Below are 21,902 nucleotides of genomic sequence, written 5' to 3' on the forward strand. Positions count from 1 at the left end.
TTGGGATCTCTCACCTGTTCCTTTGCTATAAGCCAGAGACAGGGAACCTGTGGCTCTCTGGATGTTGTCAGGCTGTAGCTCCCATCTTCCCCAGTCAGCATGCTCAATGATGGGCAGGAGTTTTAGTTCAACAGCATCTGAAGAGCCACAGGTCCCCCCCCCCCCCGCTGTGAAATAAGCCCAACAAATATCAGCCAGACATATTTGTCAGGGAAATGAATGCTTTCTAGTAAGGATTTATAGTAAACTTGAATGTTGTGAGCTATGTTTTAAAGTTGTGTTGTTTATTAAAGGTAGAGAGTCCAGTTTAATGTCCTATAGTGAGCAATCTTGGGTTAGATTTTATTATATAGGATATACTGTACTTTTCCACTTGTGTCTTAAAGAGAATCATTTTTCAGAACTAAACCTGCTGCTCAAATTCTAGTAAGGAACCTGAGGAAGATGATACATTAGAATAATTAGAACATGCCAGATTTCCTTTATGAAAATATTTTCTTCAAAGTCTTTTTGACACTATTGTATTCTAAATTATAATAGATATGGGGGGAAATCAGAAAGAAAATCATACAGAGCTTTATCCAACTCAGAGTAAACCCATTAAAATTTATGGAATGGATTAGTTGTGCCTATTAGTTTCAATGGGTCTACTCTGAGTAGGACTAGCATTGGATACAACCCACAGTATGTTTCATATAGGCCACAAAGCTATTATTTGTTATATTCCCAATCTCTTCATTTTATCTATAGCCATCTCCTAAACATTTTATTTTTCTTCTCTCTTTCCTAGCATTATGTTAAAAGAATGTACAGTCTTCCCACTCAAGGTGGTTGTGGGATGTGTAGACCTGTTTTTTGTTGTTCTCCAATTAGGGCTTCCAGTCTTTCCAAATCCTAAGAACATAGCATTCTTCAAATAACAGTGATAGAAGTCACATCTTAACTCTCTCTCTTTGCTTACATTATTGCTTTGTTTGCTGTCCTTTGGACCTACCGTATTTCTCGCCCTATAGGACGCACTTTTTCCCCTCCAAAAATGAAGCGGAAATCTGTGTGCGTCCTATGGGGCAAATGCAGGCTTTCGCTGAAGCTTGGAGAGCAAGAGGGGTCAGTGCACACTGACCCCTCTCGCTCTCCAGGCTTCAGGAAGCTATCAGCAAGCCTGGGGAGCCCTGCGGGAGTTCCCGCAGGGCTCCCCACACTGCGGATAGCAGCCTGCCGCCCGGCGGGCAGAGCACCCTGAAGCAGAACGTCCCGCGTGCTGGGCAGACATTGGCCAGCCCCACAAGCTTGGGGGACAGCAGGGAGGCGCAGCGCCGCCATCCCACTGTTCCTCGACCTGGTTTGGAGGCTGGTTCTTGGGAGAAGCGTGCCTCTCCCCAGGGCCAGCCACACAAGCTCGGGACGAAAAATACGGTAATTGTCTGGGACCAATATCAAAGAAGCTTGAATGCATTCTGCAACTCTGACCCTTAAACCTAGTTTCAGTTATAAAATCTCTCATGTTGTTCTTTTAAAGTTTGAGCTACTGTTTTGAAGGAATGTAGTAGATTGAAGTATTTTTTTTCCACTTAAGTGTTATCTTACATCAGGCATACTTTAGTATGCTCAGTTACATTGTCCAGTATACGCAGTTGCCTCTTTTCGCTGTGAATGATCCAGATGGTTCAGGCAGACTTAGGCAGACATCACAAATATTGAATAACGTCCAACCGTTTTAGTGAAAGAATATTTTAAATGGTCAGGTACAGATTCATCTTTTAAAATGATGTGGTAATACAATGTTTGGGCCTCCTACAAATGGAAATCTGTTAATATTATATTTGTTCTCCGCTGTGCAGAACTATAAATACTCTGGTGAAGCTCATTATAATTTTATCAGCCTCTTAGCCCCTTTATATGCAAAATGATTTACAGTGCTTATCCCAATGGCCCAATAATCCTAATAACTCTGTGGGGTTGTTCTCATTTTATGATGGGTAATTGGGATTAACAGTGCAACCCTGTCTGATTAGCTGAGTCCTCACAGGTTATTGCTGATAATATGTGTACAACCCTAAACAAAAAATCTGGGGAGTAGTCTATATCCTCAGTTGGTATATCCCAGCTACATCCTTGAGTGAATATGGTAAGAGGAAGTGCCGTTGCCTTAGAAATGTGCCCAGGTTTTGTTTTGTTTACATTCCAGAATTTTGAAACTGGTCTGCCTTGCTGGCTTCAGCAAAATGCTTTGCTTCGCTCTGCCCCACCCTGACTCTTTGCACAGGGCTAGCGCTTGCAGTTTACTGACATTGCATTTCCAGTTTGACTGAGGCGTTTGTTTCATCTGCATCTGCTTGTGGTGCTCCCTTTTGGAGATTTCTTCAGGAAGCTGCTCTGGGGATAGCAGCCTCTTTGGGTGCAGAGGGGCATCTGTCACAACTTGTATAATATTTACATGGAAAATGTCTTTCTCAAAGGCTCTCGGTGCCCCGTGTTTTACAGTACATGAACAGTTGGCTAGTCCAGGTGTTTCCTCTTCTGTTTGCGTGATATGTGAATTGGAAATTCAAGAGAAGAGTTGGCAGAATGGAAGAGCTGAGGGTTTGTATTTACCTATTTTAACTGCATAGCGCATAGGTGGGTTTGGGACATAGCAAAATCCTGCTTCTCTCCTCTCCCTTTGTATTTTTTTTATCTTTGTCATTATTAGTGACTTAATCTAGCTCTGAAGTATGAGCTAGTTTTCATTTTTAAACAGAAGTTTGAAAATACTGCTTTTCCATTGAGTGTGTTCAAAGAACAGTCTTTAATTTTTTTTCCCTAGCTTGCAATGTAACTAGATTTCAACTGACTTCCTGAGCTATATTTAAAGATGGAGACTGAGATTTGGTCTGGTGATGTTTTATTCAGTCTTAAATGTGAACTTAGCTATATTGTTGGCTTTTCTAAAATAGAAACTCAAATTCCTAATGGTGTTTGTGTCTTTTCACAGGACAGTCGGCCCAATATGTCAAGACCTCTGATCACTAGGTCCCCTGCATCTCCTTTGAACAATCAAGGCATCCCCACGCCAGCCCAGCTCACAAAATCCAATGCACCGGTACATATTGATGTGGGTGGGCACATGTATACCAGCAGCTTGGCCACACTTACTAAATATCCTGATTCAAGGTAATTCTAAGGACTATGTTGCATGTCTCTGGCAGCCTTGTTAATTTACTCACTTCTGTCCTCTGACCTCTGTAACCTTCTTACTTGGTGCAAAACCACTTCACTTGAAGGTCAATCCATACACGTAAAGTCGTAGTTGGAAAGGATTTTGCTAAATGAAACACACCAGTGGATTTTGTTTCTCTACCCAGAACCCATGAGTAACTGACCCGTATCACTCATAAACCAGATTCTTTTGCTGTTTTCCTTTGACACTTTCTGTTAAAATTTTGTCAGTCCTTCCGCACAATATCACCTCAGAATAATGGGTTCCAACTTAGCATTTAAATAATCTGCTTCAGAAGACGGGGGTTGGCTTTCTTTTGGACCTGGAAAGGGAGGAATTTTCTGCCATCAGAATCTTGGATAAAGGGTGTATCTGAACAATTAAAACATAAAATAATTACATTTTTAGACAAATATTTGCTACATAATAAACATGTACATAGTCCTGGACAAAGCATTTACTGACAAGCACTGACAAGCACAAATGATGCATCTTTGCTAACTTTAATGTAATTTTCTTTCTTTTTAAAGGAAACAAGTTACCTGAGTAACTGCGAATTTTATGTACTTACAGTACTCTAGTAAGTACTGTTGGTCTAGAGTTGGGCTTGAATAATAGGTTTTTAAAACCTTCAAATTATTTTTATATAGACTCAATGCCTGAAATCTCAAACAGTGATTTGAGTATGCCAATCAGATGATCATCACTGTCATCTTTGACAGCACTAGTAATTTAGTCTGTGGGAGTGAAGCCTAGTTTCAGACCTCCCACATGCTTCCTGCAAGTAGTGATTGGTGACTAGAATTATGTGTGCAGTATCAATTGGCATTTCAGTTTCTGATTCAGCAGGGAATATGCATGTGGAAGTCACATTTTACTTTTGGGTCCTCCTTGCTTAATCAGGTCCAACTGTTTGTTAGGCACCATGCATTCAGTGTAGTAGGCCCACCTCAGATTAAATAGGCACCCACCTTGCAAAATTCAGGTGCATGGCAAAGACTTTCTTGTTTTAGCAGGCATTTTAAGGCAGCGTTTGAGTTAAAGTTAGATTTCATAATTATTTCTAAAGGTATTATTCTCTCTGTGCGTTATTTGTACATGTTCCACTAAGATATGCTGATGATTAAATAGTATATACAGATGTACCTTGGAAGTTGAACGGAATCTGTTCAGGAAGTCCGTTCGACTTCCCAAATGTTCGACTTCCAAGGCATGGCTTCCAATTGACTGCAGGAAGCTTCTGCAGCCAATCAGAAGCTGTGTGGAGGCCTCACCAGACTTTCAGCTTCCAAAAGAACATTCAAAAACTGGAACAATCACTTCCAGTTTTTGATCGTTTGGGAGCCAAAACGTTTGGCAACTAAGCTATTTGAATTCCAAGGTAAGACTGTACATCTCTTAAATAAATAAATCTGTTTCCTGGGTAAGGAGAAATTGCATTTAATTATAACAGGAAATAGTTATTATGTCATTACTTATATTGAGCAGGCATCTAGAGAGATTGATGCAACACAATTGCTAGATTTAATATATTAGATCTTGGTGGTATTGGTGGTGTCACTTCTGTTTGAACCACAACAAAAATCTACTGTGCCTGCTCACAAAGTCATTAAAATTCGCATAGTCAAATAAGCGGCTCTCACTAAGGAATGAATTCCACCCCCCACAAATGTTTTTCAGTTCACAGGTGATGCTATAGTGTCTTGATCCATTATTGGTACAGAATAACTAATTGTAAACTAACTAACTGCAACATTGTGTTCCCTTGTGTCAGCTTTCTTTTTTGTATAAATTAAGGGGGAAAAACTATGGAAGCCAGACTTGTAGTATTTGTGATTTCAGGAGAGATTGGGATCTTTCTAGAATATGAGGGGTTGCAACATGCCAGCTTTTATTTATTTTTACCAGTTTTAGTTTAGAGTACTAAATTACAGAATTTGTAGGAAGAGTGTGGTGGTAAATGAGGAACAGAAATATCACAAGTTCTTCACAAGCAATCCAAAAAACCCCAGAACTCTGGCATCATAGAGGAGCAGTAATAGTCTGGTCCTCAGCTGGCGGGTTGGGACCCGCTAATCTGTGGTGGGCCCAGCAGCAGCACTGCCACCTTACAAATACATGATCAAAATTTAAGAAAAGCTCTGTGTCCAAGCATGAAGAAACGTAGCAATTCATATAACTTACTTTTCTGAGAATTCATGAAGTTAGCGCCCTAGCTTCTGCTATGCTAGTCTTTCCTAAATTGCTATATGGTTTCAAAGCAGTTTAATATACTTCTTGTGTATAATTGCAGGACTAAACAGAGTCTGCTTGTAGCTTTACAGCCAACACCCATGGCCACCCACAGGGTATGTTTGAAGCTTCAGTATATAGCTGCCAAGTCCTCTGCTGTTCCTTGCTGGCTTTGTTCCACTTTTTTGCTGGCTTTGCATTTGGAAAGCTTTGCCCCTTTTGAGGTTTGTTTCCCAATGCTTTGTTAAAAGACAGCCACGAGGTGAGGAAGAGCCTTTGGATCTGAAGGCATTCTTTTCAAACTGATGCTTTGACCAATGAAACCTTACCTGTTCTTATGGCATGCATTATGTGAAATCACACAAGGGGGAGAGGGCCACAAAAGTTTACTTCCCCCTGTTATTGACACTCAGCATACCATCTCAAACTATGTTTTTCCAATCAGAATTTCTCTTCTCCCTCTCTTCAGATTCTCATGTCTGCTGCTCTGATTTGTTGTTGGCTGAGGGCAAAACCAGAAGTTAGCTTAATTGCTTAGCTGTCTGTGTTTTTTTTCTTTATTTAATTACAGTCATAGGGACAATTTTTCCACTGGGACCACAAAGCGCAGAGAGGAGTTGTTTAACTCTTCCCTTCTAGCTGTGTTCCAAATGAAAACTGCCCCTGTGCAGGTAGGAGACTTAGGGACAAAACACTTCCATTGTCATCACTGAAAACTTGCTTCTAAGCCTTATAACTGGTGTGTGTGTGTGTGTGTGTTGGAATCACAGCTGGGGAGAAAAGAGTTAAATCCTCTTCCCCATACACTGTTGTCCCCAGGAACATCGCCAGTCCACACCTGTAATTAAGTCAAGAAAAAAAAACAAAGATAAAGTTGCCTGTTGTGCACTTACTGTAATGCTTTGTTTGACTTGGTTCTTTTGTGAGAGCATAAGCTGGTGGATGCTTAAATCCCATTGCTTATTTTGAATTTAATTCTACTCCATATACAGGGCTCGTCAAAATTTACTTTCTACCATTTCCATTGCAAGCCTCCTTTCCCTGTTTACAAAAATGAATAAACTGAGCATGTGTGAGGCTCATCCTAGTAGTGATGCTGGCACTTTCCCTACCTCCAAAGTTCAGCATGATGTCTGAGGTGCTGTCTCAACCTCTGCTCAACTTGGAGAATGTTCGGGATCAGAGACAAGCCAAACCTTTATTTGTCTTTGGCCAGGCTTGTGGCTCCTGCCCATCCATGTGTTCAGCTACAGTCTTTCTTAGTGACTTCCCATCTTACCAGCATGTGATTTCGCTGTAGAGCAAGGACAGGCAGCAGGATCTGACCAGCAAACTGGGTGCTTATCTCCCTTACCCTGCCCTGCAGGCCACATCACACTCTTGTCAGGTGACCTGGTTTTGCCCATGCAGTTTTAAACCAAACCATCTGGGCAAAGGTACAGCGCTCTGCAAGCCCGGACAATCAGCTGGCATCATAGAATCATGGAATTGTAGAGTCGGAAGGGACCCCAGGAGTCATCTAGTCCAACCCCTTGCAGTGCAGGTGTAGGACAGCTAGGCATGGCTTGGCCAAAGTAGCCTGACAGGCCAAATGGGGAAGACCTGGAGAAAGTGAAAATGAAAGTTCACAGTGCAGTGAAATGTAAAGCTACAGCATCAGTTAATCAGCCACAACCTCTGCTGTCATGGTTGGGCAAAAAAATTCCTGCATTGCAAGGAGTTGGACTCGATCACCCCCATGGTCCTTTCCAACTCTGCAATTTGATGGTTATATGATCTGAACACCTGTAACAGCTTTTCATTTCATTGACAATCATGTAGTTCTGGTCATAGCTTGTTCCAGCACTTTTTCCTGCCATTTGCTCTTTGCTGATGACTTCTATACCTTCCTACCGTCACCCCAGTTTTTGTTCCAACATTCAGCCTTCCATAGAAACATTTCACAGTGAAGAGAGAATTAAAGTAAGAAAACATTTACACTATAAAGTTTCCTCACACCACCTCCTAGCTCAGAGGACCCTCACAGCCCCCAAATCCTCTGGCATTTAATGAGGGTGTCCTGATTAGTCTCTTATTCCAGAAGTAGGAAGTTCAGAACAGGCTTTGTTTGCATGCTTATACAACACATCTAAATATCTATTGTGGTAATCCTGTAAACCCGATTCTACAATCCAGGGAGTTAGCTCCACTCCCAGTAATTCAGATATGTACAGATATGTTGGTAGCTGTGCCGCCTCTGAGCCAAGCTAGTCGTCCCCTGTGCATTCTCCCTCTTTATGTGCTACCAAAGAAGAGGAGAGCCTGTGTACCATTTTGCTACCAATTCCCAGCACTGACCTTGAGCAGCCTATGTTTACTCCCAGACAAATCAAGAACAATGCAGCGTTCAATACTGTCAGCCTCTGTCTCCTTAACATGCATGGGTTTATTTTCAAACACTAAGATATAAATGCTATGAAGCCTATATTAATACCTGAAAACATTTATAATGTGTATTTTTCAGCTGAGTGAAGAGATTCATTCTATATTTTTATGCTAGCATTTGCATCTGTCATGTTCATCCCTAGTAGTTAACGCATTATTGCTCTTGTAATGACCACATCAAATTTTATTTTCATCAAATTTTATTTTCTCTGTTTTCAACCCCCAGAAATCTATAATTGTACAATAAATTGGAATGAAATGAATCCCTTGTGAGACATAAATTTAAATAAATAAAGATTGTAGAATTTCTTTTTTTAGGGAAATCAAGCTGCAGTGGACATTACCAGTAAGCATACATAACCCACACATGTGAATGGGATAGGATGACTTTTAGCTGCTCATGTAATTTATTAACCACTTCTCTGCTAAAAATGTTCCAAAGCTACAACCCTAATTCCACTTACCTGGGAGCAAGCCCCATTGAATTCAGTATGGCTTACTTCTGATTAAACATGGTTAGGGTTGTGCTTTAAGATAATATGACATGTAAAAGTAACTGATTGACCGACTTAATTTTTATTCAAAGTATATATTTTAAGCTTGGCAGTCAAGTTTTTAAAGAGTTTGAAAAAAAGAAAGAAATTGAGATAATAGAAATGTTCTTGCGTTCTTTAGTTGTCTCAAGTAGGTAAAGGACAAGGCAGAGCAGACGGCAGTCGGTGCAAAAAATTTGCACGCTGTAGTAGTTGCATATGCTCCCTGCAGGTACAAGATTTCTGGATTTCTGTGCCCATTAGTTTTTTCAAGACCTGTTTGTGGCCAGTGTACTTACTAGTGTGGATGTGGTGGGTTCTTGCCTTGCTGCACTTGGGATAAGTGAATCCCTGTCCCTGCCCTGCGGATCTGTGAAATGTTCTTGGCTTCATTTGACATATTTTTTTAGTTGTCAGTGCACTCAAGCTCTTCTGTGTTCCTTCTGTTAAAATATCCCTGCAGTAATTTATATTGGGCAGAATATCCTGTCAGGAGAGCATAGATTCACTTGTGTCTTCCATAATCCCCATAACACATATCCAGCTATAATTTCAAAGCAGAAGCTGTAACATTTAATTGAAATGGGCTTTTACCCAGTACAGTGATTTTTCACTAGGGTTGTGTGTGTGTAGTTACCTGAATATAATTGTGAGGAGATTATGTAACATGGTCACAAGGTTCTAGTTTATACATAAACATAGAGATCTAGTTTGCATAGTAACTGCTTTCCCTTTTATCCTCATTAGTGGTAGCAATTAATTTACACTCTTGTGCAACTACATATTATGTCTCAGGTACTAAGACAGTAATTTATGGCTTTACTCCAGGAGCCAGAACCGCAAATTATAAACAGTAGCAGCAAGCATTTCCAGGCCACAGCTCCTCTGCTGATAGTAGGTTCTAAACCTGTCTGGCCTTGTTTAAGATTCAACTGAATGAGGTCCAGAACATGCTGCTCAAGTAAGTTCATTAAACCCCTTCTTAGCTTCCCTTTTATCCATCTGAAAATTGATTTCTTTTTAAACGGTTTAAGAAGATGCCTCAGGGCTTCAGAGCCTATATTAAAAAAATGAAATCTCTTCCTGTCTTGGAGCAACACAAATAGTCAATACAAAATTGACAAATGATCCTTTAAGGATATCCATTGAATCCATTATCTCCAGGCCCCTGTGTGAGACACTTCATCACAAACATCATCATCTTGATGATACATTGCAGAAGAAACAAGGTGAAAATCAGATAACTCCCCACCCCCAGTATTTATAGGCAGACTGCCACAATCATTGAAGTAAACCGGTATCAGCCAGAATAGGTTGGGATTGCTTTCCTTTCTTGAAAGTTAACTCAGTTATGTTTAACATATTTCAAATGGGAAGAAGCAAACTGTTTTATGTTGAAAGTATTTGTCGTAAGGGATAGATGATATGTTATACCATACAACAAATCCTTTCAACGAAAACCCATTTGTAAAAGGCTTGCAAACTTTTTAACAGGCTATTGTTGTAGGAAATGCCTCCTCCATATCATCCTACCCAGTCACTCAGATCAGCTTAATGATGCCCTCCTGGTTGTGCTGTCACCTGCAGAGGTCCATGTTGTGGCAGCCAGAGGGAGGCTATTCAGTTGTGGCATCCCCTCTAGGGAACCATGTCCCATCTGAGTTGTGGGAGGTGTCCACATGGATGGGATTTTGACTCATTTATTCTTTATCTAGCTTCCCAGTCCTTAATCTGTGTTAGGTTTCTGTTGTTGTTGTTGAATTCTTATTCTTACTATTACTGCTACTACTAAAATTTCTATACTGCCCGTTATCCGAGGATCACAGGCCGTTTACAATATAAAAACAAAAAAACGCACACCATAGTAACAAACAAACAAATAACCCTAAAGGTAAAGGGACCCCTGACTGTTAGGTCCAGTCACAGACGACTCTGGGGTTGCGGCACTCATCTCACTTTGTTGGCCAAGGGAGCTGGCATACAGCTTCCGGGTTATGTGGCCAGCATGACTAAGCCACTTCTGGCGAACCAGAGCAGCGCACAGAAACACCATTTACCTTCCCGCCGGAGCGGTACCTATTTGTCTACTTGCACTTTGACGTGCTTTCGAACTGCTAGGTTGGCAGGAGCAGGGACCGAGCAATGGGAGCTCACCCCGTTGTGGGGATTCGAACCGTCGACCTTCTGATTGGCAAGCGCTAGGCTTTGTGGTTTAACCCACAGTGCCACCCGCGTCCCACAAAAAGCACTTAAAAGGCCATAGATGGTTTAATTAGCCAGACGCCTAGAAGAAGAGGAATGTTTTTGTTTGGCACCTAAAGATATGTAATAAAGGCACCAGGTGAGCCTCTGGGGAAAGCATTAAACAAGGGGACCCACCCTCCAAAAAGGCCTATTATTGTATTGCGCCTCTCCAGACCTCTTGTAGAGAAGGCATATAAAGAAGGGCCCCAGATGATTGCAGGTTCTAGTTTTATTCTAATTGTTACATTGTGCTATACATCACTTTCTGGTTTTTAGTGGTGTAAAAATATTTTTAAATTAATCATTTAATTATATTTTTCAAACGCATCTCCTTCTGGTGTTATTTAACAGATAACATGGTTTCAGTGAGAGAGTTCATAGAATCTCAAGAGTTCGTAGAAAACAGTTTGCAGAGAAGATGACTAGTTGTCAAAGCGAACAGGAACCCAGGGATAGGGTGGCATCAAGCCTGGGAATTCCTAGGAATCTAGAAAACAGGGAATGAAGGCAAACTCATCAGGACCCATGATTTTGCAGTTTTTATACATTATCAGGCCTAGCCAGGGTTCACACATCCTTGCCTTGGAGCGAGATTGGCTGGCACCAGCTGCTGAGCAACTTCATATCTGTTCATATCTGTTCTCCTCTTGAATAAGGGCTGGCTCTGTCTTCTGAGTTGGCTAGCACAAACCTGTTTGGGAAAGAGAGGGAAGGAACTGGTCAAATTATGCAAGTGATTGCTTAACAGCAACCACAGATTGGATGGCTTTAAAAGTGGGTTAGACAACTTCATGGTTTAGAAGGCTATGTTCTACCTCCACTGTCAGAGGCAGTCTGGTCCTGAATACCAATTGCTGGGTATCACAAGTGGGTGCAGTGCTTTTTTGCTCAAATCTTGGTTTCAGACTTCCAAAAGGTTGGCCACTATGAGAACAGGATGCTAGACTAGACTGGTCATAGGCCTTGTCTGGCAGGGCTTTTCATATATTCTTATGTTCTTAACTATTCAGTTAATTTCTTCAATTTCTCTCCCCGATTTTACTCTTAAGTCCCTTTTTACATTGTTCATATTGTCAGTCATTTTCAATACAATACGAATATCACTCAGGAAAAAAGATGCCAGGGTTGTTGTTTTTAGAAGCAAAACTACATGACTGTTGACAAATGTCTGGAGAACTAGTCAAACCCACTCCATTTTGAAACATTTCTCGACCTTTTATTTGTTCATTTTTCTATTTATTTACTTTCTTCAAAGACAACTTTCCCAATATAAATCTTCAATTTTGTTAAATCTGTGAACAGTTCATTTGCCTCTCGGGTTGCATTTTGAGTTTGTACAGCTGCTTTCTGCCTTGGGCCACAGTGAGTCTGACAAAAATTATCAGTTTCATCGGGTTGCTACTTGGAAGTTCAGAAGCAAATATTAAACCAATTCAGACATGTGTGAGAGACTGACCTTCTCTGGATAGGAGGATGAGGTGCACTGGCGAGCACAGCGGGTGGGTGGTAGGGATAATGGCAGGAAGAAGCATCAACTTGCATTTTAAACTACCTTCTCCTGTAAGTGGCTTTATAGTGGAAATAGTGGACCTAGAAAGGAGAAGAAAACATTGTGAGGTCTCTAAAGGTGACATAAAAGTAACAGGCATTTGTTCTAATGGAAAACATTGGTAAGAATAGTATTGACATCCACACCCCATTTTATTGACATTCTTTAAAGCTTGGATCACTAGTGTCTGCTTGCTTTGATATATGACTAATAATAATGAGAACAACAAACCTGTTGCCTAATGGGGGCTGTCCAAAGTCATGACCCATATGATCCTGCTGAATGTTTTCTGCCTTCGAGACAAGAGAAGTCTTGTTCTAAGTGGTCAGTTTACTTTGTAAATGAGAAAAGAAATAAAGTCCAAAATTAGGGTCTTTGGGCACTTTAATATGTAATCTGAATGGGCTGTTCCTGAAAGTCAGTGGAAGATCAGTGATTTCACAGAGTGAAAATAGATGGTTTAAAAATACAAATTACTAAATTGTATTCAGATTTAATAGGACTTGATTCTAGCTGAGTTGCATTTGTCTGTCCCATGTTGTTGTTCACGTAAAATTAGATAAATTGATTAATGTTCAGGGTAGATCAGCAACATAAAGAATACAGAATGTGATATAAACTGGAAACATGTATGGCATTTCTCTGAACATCAGCAAGAGATACCACTAGTCTTAAAATCTTGTATGGTGGAACTGAGAGTGGTCCTCTGCCCAAAGCTTTTAATGTCTACTCTAATGTTAGCAACCTTACTGGCTCCACCTTGATTGACATTCACTCACAGAAGGTCATTATATATTTTGTTTTGAAAATAAATCAAATGGGACACTAGAGGGGACAACCAATATCAAATTGCTGCTCATCCGCGAATCTGGATGGCTTAGGCTGCAATCCAAAACCCATTTGCCCCTCCTCCAAGCCCTGCCAGTCCTTGCTGACTTCCACACATGGAACAATGCCAACATCATTCTGCCAGCACAAAAATGCTGGCATTGCTTTGTGCTGGCGGAGTGATAATTGCATCACTCCATGGGTGGGAATCAGCATGGAACTCCCTGTTCCACCTGCAAAATGGGTGGGTGGGCAGAAGGGCCAGTGGCAGAATCCCTGTTGGTAACAGCTGATGGAAAACCTCAAAATGAGGCATTCCAGCGACAGAGAGGAGCTAAGCTAGCCCAGGATATGTTGGATTCAAAACCATCCCCTTTGCCTCCACTTGACAGGAAGTGGAAATGATGGATGAAAAATGAAAGGCTAATGGCATCATAAGTAAAATGAAATGCTGAAATGGTTCTCTTCTGATTTAGAATTGCAACTCTGATGTCTCTCACACGTGGGGGAGGAACACAACTCCTATAATGAAAACATGAAATATTCAGAATATTAGAATAAAAAGAGAGTGGTTACTAGATTTCACATGCTTAGATTATTTTGGTTTAGAGCCAAATACCACAAAAAAATATTAGCCCTGAAGGTTTATGTTGCAATAAGTTTTAAACAGAAGAAAATTATGTGTATGGGTAAAAGTACTTCTAATGGGCATGCCTTCTTCATTCAGCATCACTTTCAAAGATGTTTTAAAAAACTATTGAAATGGAAATGCATTCCGTATTGCCCTATTTTCATTGTAAATATCTGAGGAGACAAGTCCTCTCATTAATATTAAGTTCAAAATTGATTCAAAAATTCACATTGATAACACATCACTGTGTCATGTTCATTGCCATAATATTGTTTTCACCATGAAATGTTACTATCACTGAGCTTGATTAATGCAAAAATGTGGATTCAAGAAATTCCAGTGACCAAGGTCAGTGACTCCTAGTGACTTAAAGATGCTGACTGCAAATTGACTTTTCTCTCCTTTTCAGAATTGGGAGGCTTTTTGATGGCACAGAGCCAATTGTTTTGGACAGCCTGAAGCAGCACTACTTCATTGACAGAGATGGCCAAATGTTCAGATATATCCTGAATTTTCTACGAACATCAAAGCTCCTCATACCAGATGATTTCAAGGTGAAATTTTATGCATCGTCATCATCCTATTTGAAATGTTTAGAAAGGAGGTAGAGTAATCAGAACTGCCATGTGCCGGGAGCAAGGCTTGTGGGTTGCATTGATGGATGCTGGCAAATAATAGATCTCTTAAATGAATATTTGAAAATATTGAGCATACAGTTTAACAAGTGAATTATAAAACACATTTCATATCATGGGAAGAGTCTATGCATGTTAAGCATGCTTTCACTTGATATTTCCTGAACACATGAACAGGGAGGCAGTGCCTGTGAATAGAGGAAAGTGTGAGATGTACCACCAGACACTCTTAAACTGTAGACATCCATACCATTGAATGTCTCCCCCCCCCCCCATGCAGTTTGGTTGCCATTTGTATAACAGAAACTTAACCTATGATCATAAGCCACCATAAGGGTAAGATTGTGAGCTGTACTCTGATTGAAGACTGCTATCTTTCAATTTTGAGTCCCTGAGAGGCACATGGAAGGTAGGTCTGTAAACAGCTACCAGTCTAATAGTTAAATGGAACCTCCAAATGGAGAACAATGTGCCCCTGAATACCAGTTGCCAGTGGGCAGCAGCAGGGAAGGGCCACTGACTTTATGCCAGGAGTGGGGCACATTCCCACCCAACCCATAGTCTCCCCTGCTTCCCCCAGCAGCATGGCTACTGTTGGGAACAAGATGGACTGTTGTCTAATCCAACAGGACTCTTAACATTCATAGGATTGCAGTCAAAACCTTAGTCACTCCACCAGTTTATTGAGCATTCATCTTTATTCATTTGCAGAAGGTTGGCAAAGAAGTTAGATAATGGCCCCTGTTGATTGAGTATTCATTCTGATTTCTTCGGAGCTTGTGTATCGTGCTAAGTAATTGTTGTCCCTCACTTCCCTTACTTGTAAAAAGTTCAGATTGTTTTTTGGAAGTAGGTTGGTTGTGCAAGAGCACCAGATCCACTTTAACTGCACAACCTACACAGTTGAATCCTAATCGCAGAATGAAGCAACAGCCTCAAAGCAGTCCCCACGTAGAATCTTAACTTGAACCAGATAATTGTAGGCTATTCATACAAATCATCTACTTGAATGAGCAACGTAACCTATGATCAAGGAGCTCATGGTTTTTTTATTTTTATTTGCTGCATTTGTACTCAAGTTTCCTTCCAGGAGATCAAGGTGGTATGCATGTTCTCTTCTCTCTTTCTCTTCCCTGTTTATCCTCAAAATAATCCTGTGATGTAGGCTTGACTAAGGGAGAATAACTGGTCCAAGTCACCCAGTAAGCTTCATGACTAAGTGGAGATTTGAACCTGGGTTTCCCCCGTCAGTCCCACTACTTTTCTGTAGTTAAGCGTATTTAGGATCGCAGTTCTGAAGAATGAAATTATCCAGTACAAGGATGCAGCCTGCTTAAACTAATATAGATAGATAGATGATAGATAGATCATGGATGATAGTGAAAATGTGGGTCCTATCAGCAAAAATAATACACTTCCATACACGTGCAGAAAAACTTTTTTAAAACACAAGTTTAAATGAGCAGCTTTAGTTTAATTCATAAAACCTATTCTTACTTTAAACAGCTGGCTTTTAAAACTATACACCTCTGAGTGCCATCATAATTAATATTTTCTTGCCCTCTTTTTTAATCCACACCTTAATATGATATGCCCTAACATGGCATTTGTTTGCATTCAGATGGGTGGTTTTTTTCCTCTCTCATTCAGATTTGATGGGGGAGGAACCGTGAAAAGAGGTGAAGAATTTCAAGATACTGTGTAATTGTTTTATCCCTCTTGCTCGAGGGGCTGTATTTTCACAAAAAAAGGTTTTGTGTGAGCACTCTTAAAAACCCAGCCTCAGGTTATTGGAAACATCTGGCCCCACTTATCTGCTCAGTAGGAAAATCAAAATGTGTTTGACTGATGAAATGAGCTCTAGCTCCAGCCACAGAGCTAAACTGCAGTCTTTACAAAACCCCGTAGTACCAACTTGCCCTTCGCAAGCATTCTTAGGGCACACCACTCTTTAAATGGCGCTGTCTAAAAATAGCCTTTAAGCGCATATGTCCACATGAGACTCAGCATCTGCCTCTACACTGTCCCTAATGGTTTTCTTTCCTGAAGGTAGGTCAGTCATTTAAAAGGGGGGAACAACGTTGCCCTTCTTGTTCACTGTTCATATTTGTTTTCAGTGTAGGTAAAATAGATTTAAAACCTAGCCACTTCAAATTGTGATGATGTCACTGTCCATTCTGTTTTGATACATAATATAACCGAGTCCAGTTTTGAAGAGACATTCAAGGTCACCTGGTCCAAACTTGTGCCACGGGCAGGATTCTTTAGACAGAAGGTATCTCTGACACATTTTTCCTCTTGGAAGAAGTCAAGTCTAGAGAACAAGATCTTATCACTTTTTGTGAGCAGCATTTTCCACATACAAGCACTTCTTACTCTCCAAGCCTGAACCAGCTCTTGCTATAGCTGGAACCAGTTGCTTGCCAGCTAGTCTTCCTCTCTATGGGAGCATGTTCCTCTGCTATTTGAAAAATTCTTATACCCCACCCAGACCTTGATCTTTCCTTTCTCACCTTAACTTGTAATATGAATTTTCAATTCCTGTTTTTTTCCTTGCTGATTTTGATTTCTCTCTAGCTTTTGCTGGAATTTTGAAACTGGACATTATGATCCTGGTGAGGCATGCTTTGTGGGCTTTCTATGTCATGGGCCAGGTCAGAACTTTGGGTGTATCTTAAATACTTTTGGGGTGGGGTCCAGACAGCTGCAGGCCATACCTCTCTGATCCTCCATCTACCTTGCAGGTACCTGGTGGCCAGGCTAGCTAGTCATTTCCCTGACTCTTATGATGTTTTAGAAATGTGCTGGTTTGTTTTCTGGTTGGGGCGGGGGAATGTTACTGTTTCATCTGGTATTGTAGACTTTTATCTTCATTGTTTTGCATAAACACACACAAACACACATTTACTGATTGTTATCTTTTTTTGTAAACTGCATAGTTTTCTATGTCATGTGTTTATGTTTTCAAATGTAAGCTTTTTGGAGACTTTTTAGGTAACTAATAAGTCCTAATAATAATTCTGGTATTAAGAAGATATTTGGGGATGTGGCCAGGTATCTACACGTATCAGGTTTGCCATAATCTGTCTTATCCCAGAATGTACATTATTTCTGGCCATTGCATCTAGACTTGGGTGGGGGGTGGGTATTGTTTTTGCTCGTTATTACGCTTTTTTGTTTTTATATTATAAACCACCCTGTGATCTTTCGATGGAGGGTGGTAAAGAAATTCAAAGGGGAAAAATGTTTCTAGAGTTGCCTAGCCTCATCCAGATGTATGCATGAGTCTGGATGCCTCATACCATTTACAATGAGGTCAAAATGCATTTTTTTCTTTTTTAAAAAAACAACACACACACACACAAGATCATATTGATGACCTTTACTGCTTAGTTCAGATGTGAGCCAGATAGTCAGCACTTGGAAATATCTCATAATTTGAAGAAAACATTGAATCTCATTAATATTATTATTTCTGTATTTGTACATGCACACACAATACTCTTGTCAAAGCACATATGAGCCAAAGTATAAACTTTAAAGCCACAAATATAGTTAATTCAAAACACACACACCAATGTAACTATTATATGTAGTACAATAAAATGTCGTAAAATACATCTTCCTAGCAGTGAGTTCAGAATAGAGACTATTTTGAGACCAACCATTTAAATATTAGTCTTTTGGTGCGGATTAAATATTAATCTTTGGTTGCAGTCATATTCCCACTTACCTGGGAGTATGCCCCATTGAACTCGGTGGCACCTACTTCTGAGTAGACATGAATAGGATTGCATTATAAATAACATAACTTTGAATGTTATATGGAACCATGTCTAAATGTTCACTTAAGCTAATAGATTATGTTCCCTTTATCCATCAAGACAGTTGTCATATCAAAGGGAATGTAGTCCCCCCTTTTTTTTAACAAATCAATGTTATGTGTCCTTAATTACTGTATTTCCATTTTGATGCTTTCAAACACCAGTCTTTACAACCTTCCCTACTATATTAACTATATTTCTGTAGCAAATGTTGTATCCCTTGCTTCTTAGATGGTCTGGTCTAGAGGCCAGTCTGTGTTCAGCACCAACTTTCTCTTCTTTCCATTTAGTTTCTATTGTACTGTACTGGGAACTAGCATGGCAATTGCCCTGCGTCTAGTCCCCTAGACTTAGTTGTATTCTGATGTCGCATGTGCTTTCCTCAAACTTGCTCAGCATCAATTGTCACTGGCAGGGGCCGCAAAATGCATAAGAAAGTAGGAGGCTGCACTATTATGAATCACGACAGGCTTAGTCTTATCTAGTTCAGTACTGTCAGTGCAGCCTTACTTAGAGATGCAAAGGACACGGGTGGCGCTGTGGTCTAAACCACGGAGCCTCTTGGGCTTGCTGATCGGAAGGCTGGCTGTTAAAATCCCCATGACGGGGTGAGCATCCATTGCTCTGTCCCAGCTCCTGCCAACCTAGCAGTTCAAAAGCATGGCAGTGCAAGTAGATAAATAGGTACCGCTGTGGCGGGAAGGTAAACGGCATTTCCATGCATTCTGGTTTCCATCATGGTGTCCTGTTGCGCCAGAAGCAGTTTAGTCATGCTGGCCACATGACCCAGAAGGCTGTCTGTGGACAAACGCCGGCTCCCTCAGCCTGAAAGCGAGATGAGCACCTCAACCCCATAGTCGCCTTTGATTGGACTTAACCGTCCAGGGGTCCTTTACCTTTACCTTTGCAGGGAATTGAGCCTGGGATCTTATGCAGGCAAACAATGTATGCTATAAATGAGCCATAGTCCTCCCACTCCTCAGCCCCAACCCCAACAAACAGTATGATAACTGCCTGGACATGGGTAAGCTTACTACTCATAGGGGAGCAGAAAAAGATAATGCAAGGCAGAAGCATCCCTATTAATCGTGGTGTATATTTCTTCCATACGACCTTCTTAGATGGGGAAGGTGAGCAGTTCCTATCCACGTGTTGAAGTGAATTCAATATTGAGTTTATTTTTCTTATATACTGTAAATGTAGGATGATGAGATCCAATGTTGCACTGGTAGGCATGTCACCACTGCAGTCCCTCTGCCCCTCAACCTTCCCATAGGAGTTTTTGGGTGGCAAACAAGAAAGAGGCTGCAGTGGAAAGGAAATGATGAGGAAGTCTGTTCCACAAGCAAGTTGACAATGTTGGATTGCCATTCGTACCCTATAGCGGCATGTATGTTTCTCGTTGGCAATGAAAATTATGTGTCTTTCAGGATTACAGCTTGTTGTATGAAGAAGCAAAGTATTTTCAGCTTCAGCCCATGCTAGGGGAGATGGAAAGGTGGAAACAGGATCGGGAGACATGCCGGTTTTCAAAATCCTGCGAGTGTTTGGTTGTGCGAGTTGCTCCAGATCTTGGAGAGAGGATTACCTTGAGTGGTGACAAGTCTTTGATAGAAGAGGTTTTCCCAGAAATTGGTGATGTGATGTGCAATTCAGTCAATGCAGGTTGGAATCACGACTCAACACATGTCATCAGATTTCCTTTAAATGGCTATTGTCATCTCAATTCAGTTCAGGTATGTAGACACCAGTATATCAGTTTTTGGGCAAGCTGATAAATATGTGAGCCAGAGTGAGGTTTAAAAAAACAAACAAACAAAAACTTTGAAAGTAAATCAATCCAAGCCCTTCCTTAGAGGATCGTTTGTATTCTCTTTCTTATTATTTATTAAATTATTATTCATTATTAAATTTGTATACCGTCCTTCATTCGTAGATATCAGGGCAGTTCACAACATAAAAATACAATATAAAAACCACAAAATATGTAATAAAAATAAGAACAAAAACAAGCCAATGATTCCCCCTCCCACAACACATTTTATTTGATACACTGGGTCTAATGGCTTGTGCTGAACCTATTCAGTAGATAATGGAGCATTCAGATGCTTCTGAGAACAAGGCAGTTTCCATGTTCTCAGCAGCAGCTGCATATGACATGATGAGAAGAGCCACGTACCATCACTTAAATGAATTGGGTTAGTGAAAAAATATGTTGCAGAACTCATCCTGGAAGGTATTGTTGAATATCTATGGGGAAGATACATGGGAGGCTAACCATTTATGGAACAACCTGTGGTGGCTTATGAGATTTCTCTCTACTCCATGGTGTCATGTTTTAGGAGCTATTTTCAACAATTGTTGCGGGTTCAGGAACATTTTATTTAGCTGCCAGAATTTAAAAGCATCTGAATATTCTACATGATTGACACAAGACCTGTCTTTAGTTGATCAATCAACTAGTACGTCTACCCCACTACTTTACCCTAACTTTCCTAGTGCGGGGAAACAGTTGAAGTTTGAATATTATGCCTTCTCAGTCTACACACACACACACACACAGAGAGAGAGAGAGAGAGAGAGAGAGAGAATAATACAGTGAAAAATTCCTGAAGAATAAGGTCTGGTCGTATCTGATTAATGTTCAACACCTGTATTCCAATCAGTCTTTGAAAGACCTTGCCTTGAACATTTGGTTTGTTCTGTTTTAATCAATGTCTTTTAATTTACATTGAACATTCAAGATTAAAACAAATCCCTACAGCTACAGTTTAAAGATACCAGCTGCATCCTGCCCCAGATCATTTTAACTTTGGCTTCTAAACACTTGGCCAAATAAAGAAGTTCAGAGATCACAGAAGTACTAGAGGATTGGAGATTATGAGCACGTTTATATCCTAATTTTCTTCCATCATGAAGTGTTCCTAAATGGTCTCCCTTCCTAGATGGTCTCCTATCCAGACTCAAACCACCTTAGCTTCAGCAGTATAAGTCCATCGTGTACTCTCAGAACATGCTTCTGGAGTTCCAAAAGCATGGAGCGTTTATCAGGAAAACCTTTGTGTGTCTGTGTCATAGGCCTTTAGAATAATCAAGAGGATGCTTACATTAATCTTAGTGAGCACATTAGGTGAAGGGATATTTACCGTATTTTCAGTTTTAGTTTTCCAGTGAGAGTTTGAAAGGGAGCCTAAATGTTAATGGAGTTTTACTGCTACACCACAATCATCTGCATGTCTACTCAGGAGTAAGCCCCATTGAGTTAAAGGCACTTACTCATCAGGTGAGCAGTAAGTCAGATCAAAGGCAACAACCTTGAAATTAGCGGACTTTTCATGTACTTCCTTCCAATTTAGATATTTCCATATAGATGTTGGGTGTGTCTCATCTCTCTGTACACATGTTAATGGACTTAGCATAGGGCCCTACAGATATCCTTTATATTATGCATTCATGAAAAGCTATTCTCACAATAGTATTGTAGTGATTATAGGCAACTTCACTTTCGATTCCATTTGCTCCTGCAAAGGTTTTGGGACAAACATACTACTTAGTTTCCAGCAGTTGCATATCCCATAGTTTGCCACTGAAATCCTGTAACTTTCCATACCACAAAAGTTTGCAAGGGGAAGGGGGTTGTCCTGCTTTTGTTGTGCCACAGCAGAAGTGTCTTTCCAGGTGGCAAAAACGTAGCATCTTTAGGGAAGCATCACAGAACGACTGATAAAGTGGAACGATGTGTGGGTGTTCCAGTATAAATCCACCACTAATGCACTATTATTGCATCCATGACCTGTTGGAGT

The 21,902-nt window shown here is 40.5% G+C and overlaps 1 protein-coding gene across 9 annotated transcripts in view; it reads left to right on the forward strand.

Moving 5' to 3' along the window:
* KCTD1 (potassium channel tetramerization domain containing 1) overlaps positions 1–21,902 on the forward strand; it is a 53,039-nt gene that overhangs the window by 24,179 nt on the left and 6,958 nt on the right. For 4 of the 9 annotated variants that reach the window (XR_014514059.1, XM_083451635.1, XM_083451634.1 and 1 more), the window contains exons 2-4: positions 2,975–3,153; positions 14,050–14,194; positions 19,530–19,835. Coding sequence is in view for 8 of the 9 variants with exons in the window: in XM_083451628.1 (XP_083307754.1) it covers positions 2,975–3,153; positions 14,050–14,194; positions 19,530–19,835 (630 nt within the window). In the remaining variant the exon portion in view is untranslated. Of the gene's footprint in view, positions 1–1,441; positions 2,584–2,974; positions 3,154–14,049; positions 14,195–19,529; positions 19,836–21,902 lie in introns of those variants that run through there. The other 5 variants (XM_083451631.1, XM_083451630.1, XM_083451632.1 and 2 more) reach the window with 3 other exon arrangements.

Source organism: Podarcis tiliguerta, assembly GCF_965153285.1.
Source record: "Podarcis tiliguerta genome assembly, chromosome: 7".
In the NCBI taxonomy this organism is placed as follows: domain Eukaryota; kingdom Metazoa; phylum Chordata; class Lepidosauria; order Squamata; family Lacertidae; genus Podarcis; species Podarcis tiliguerta.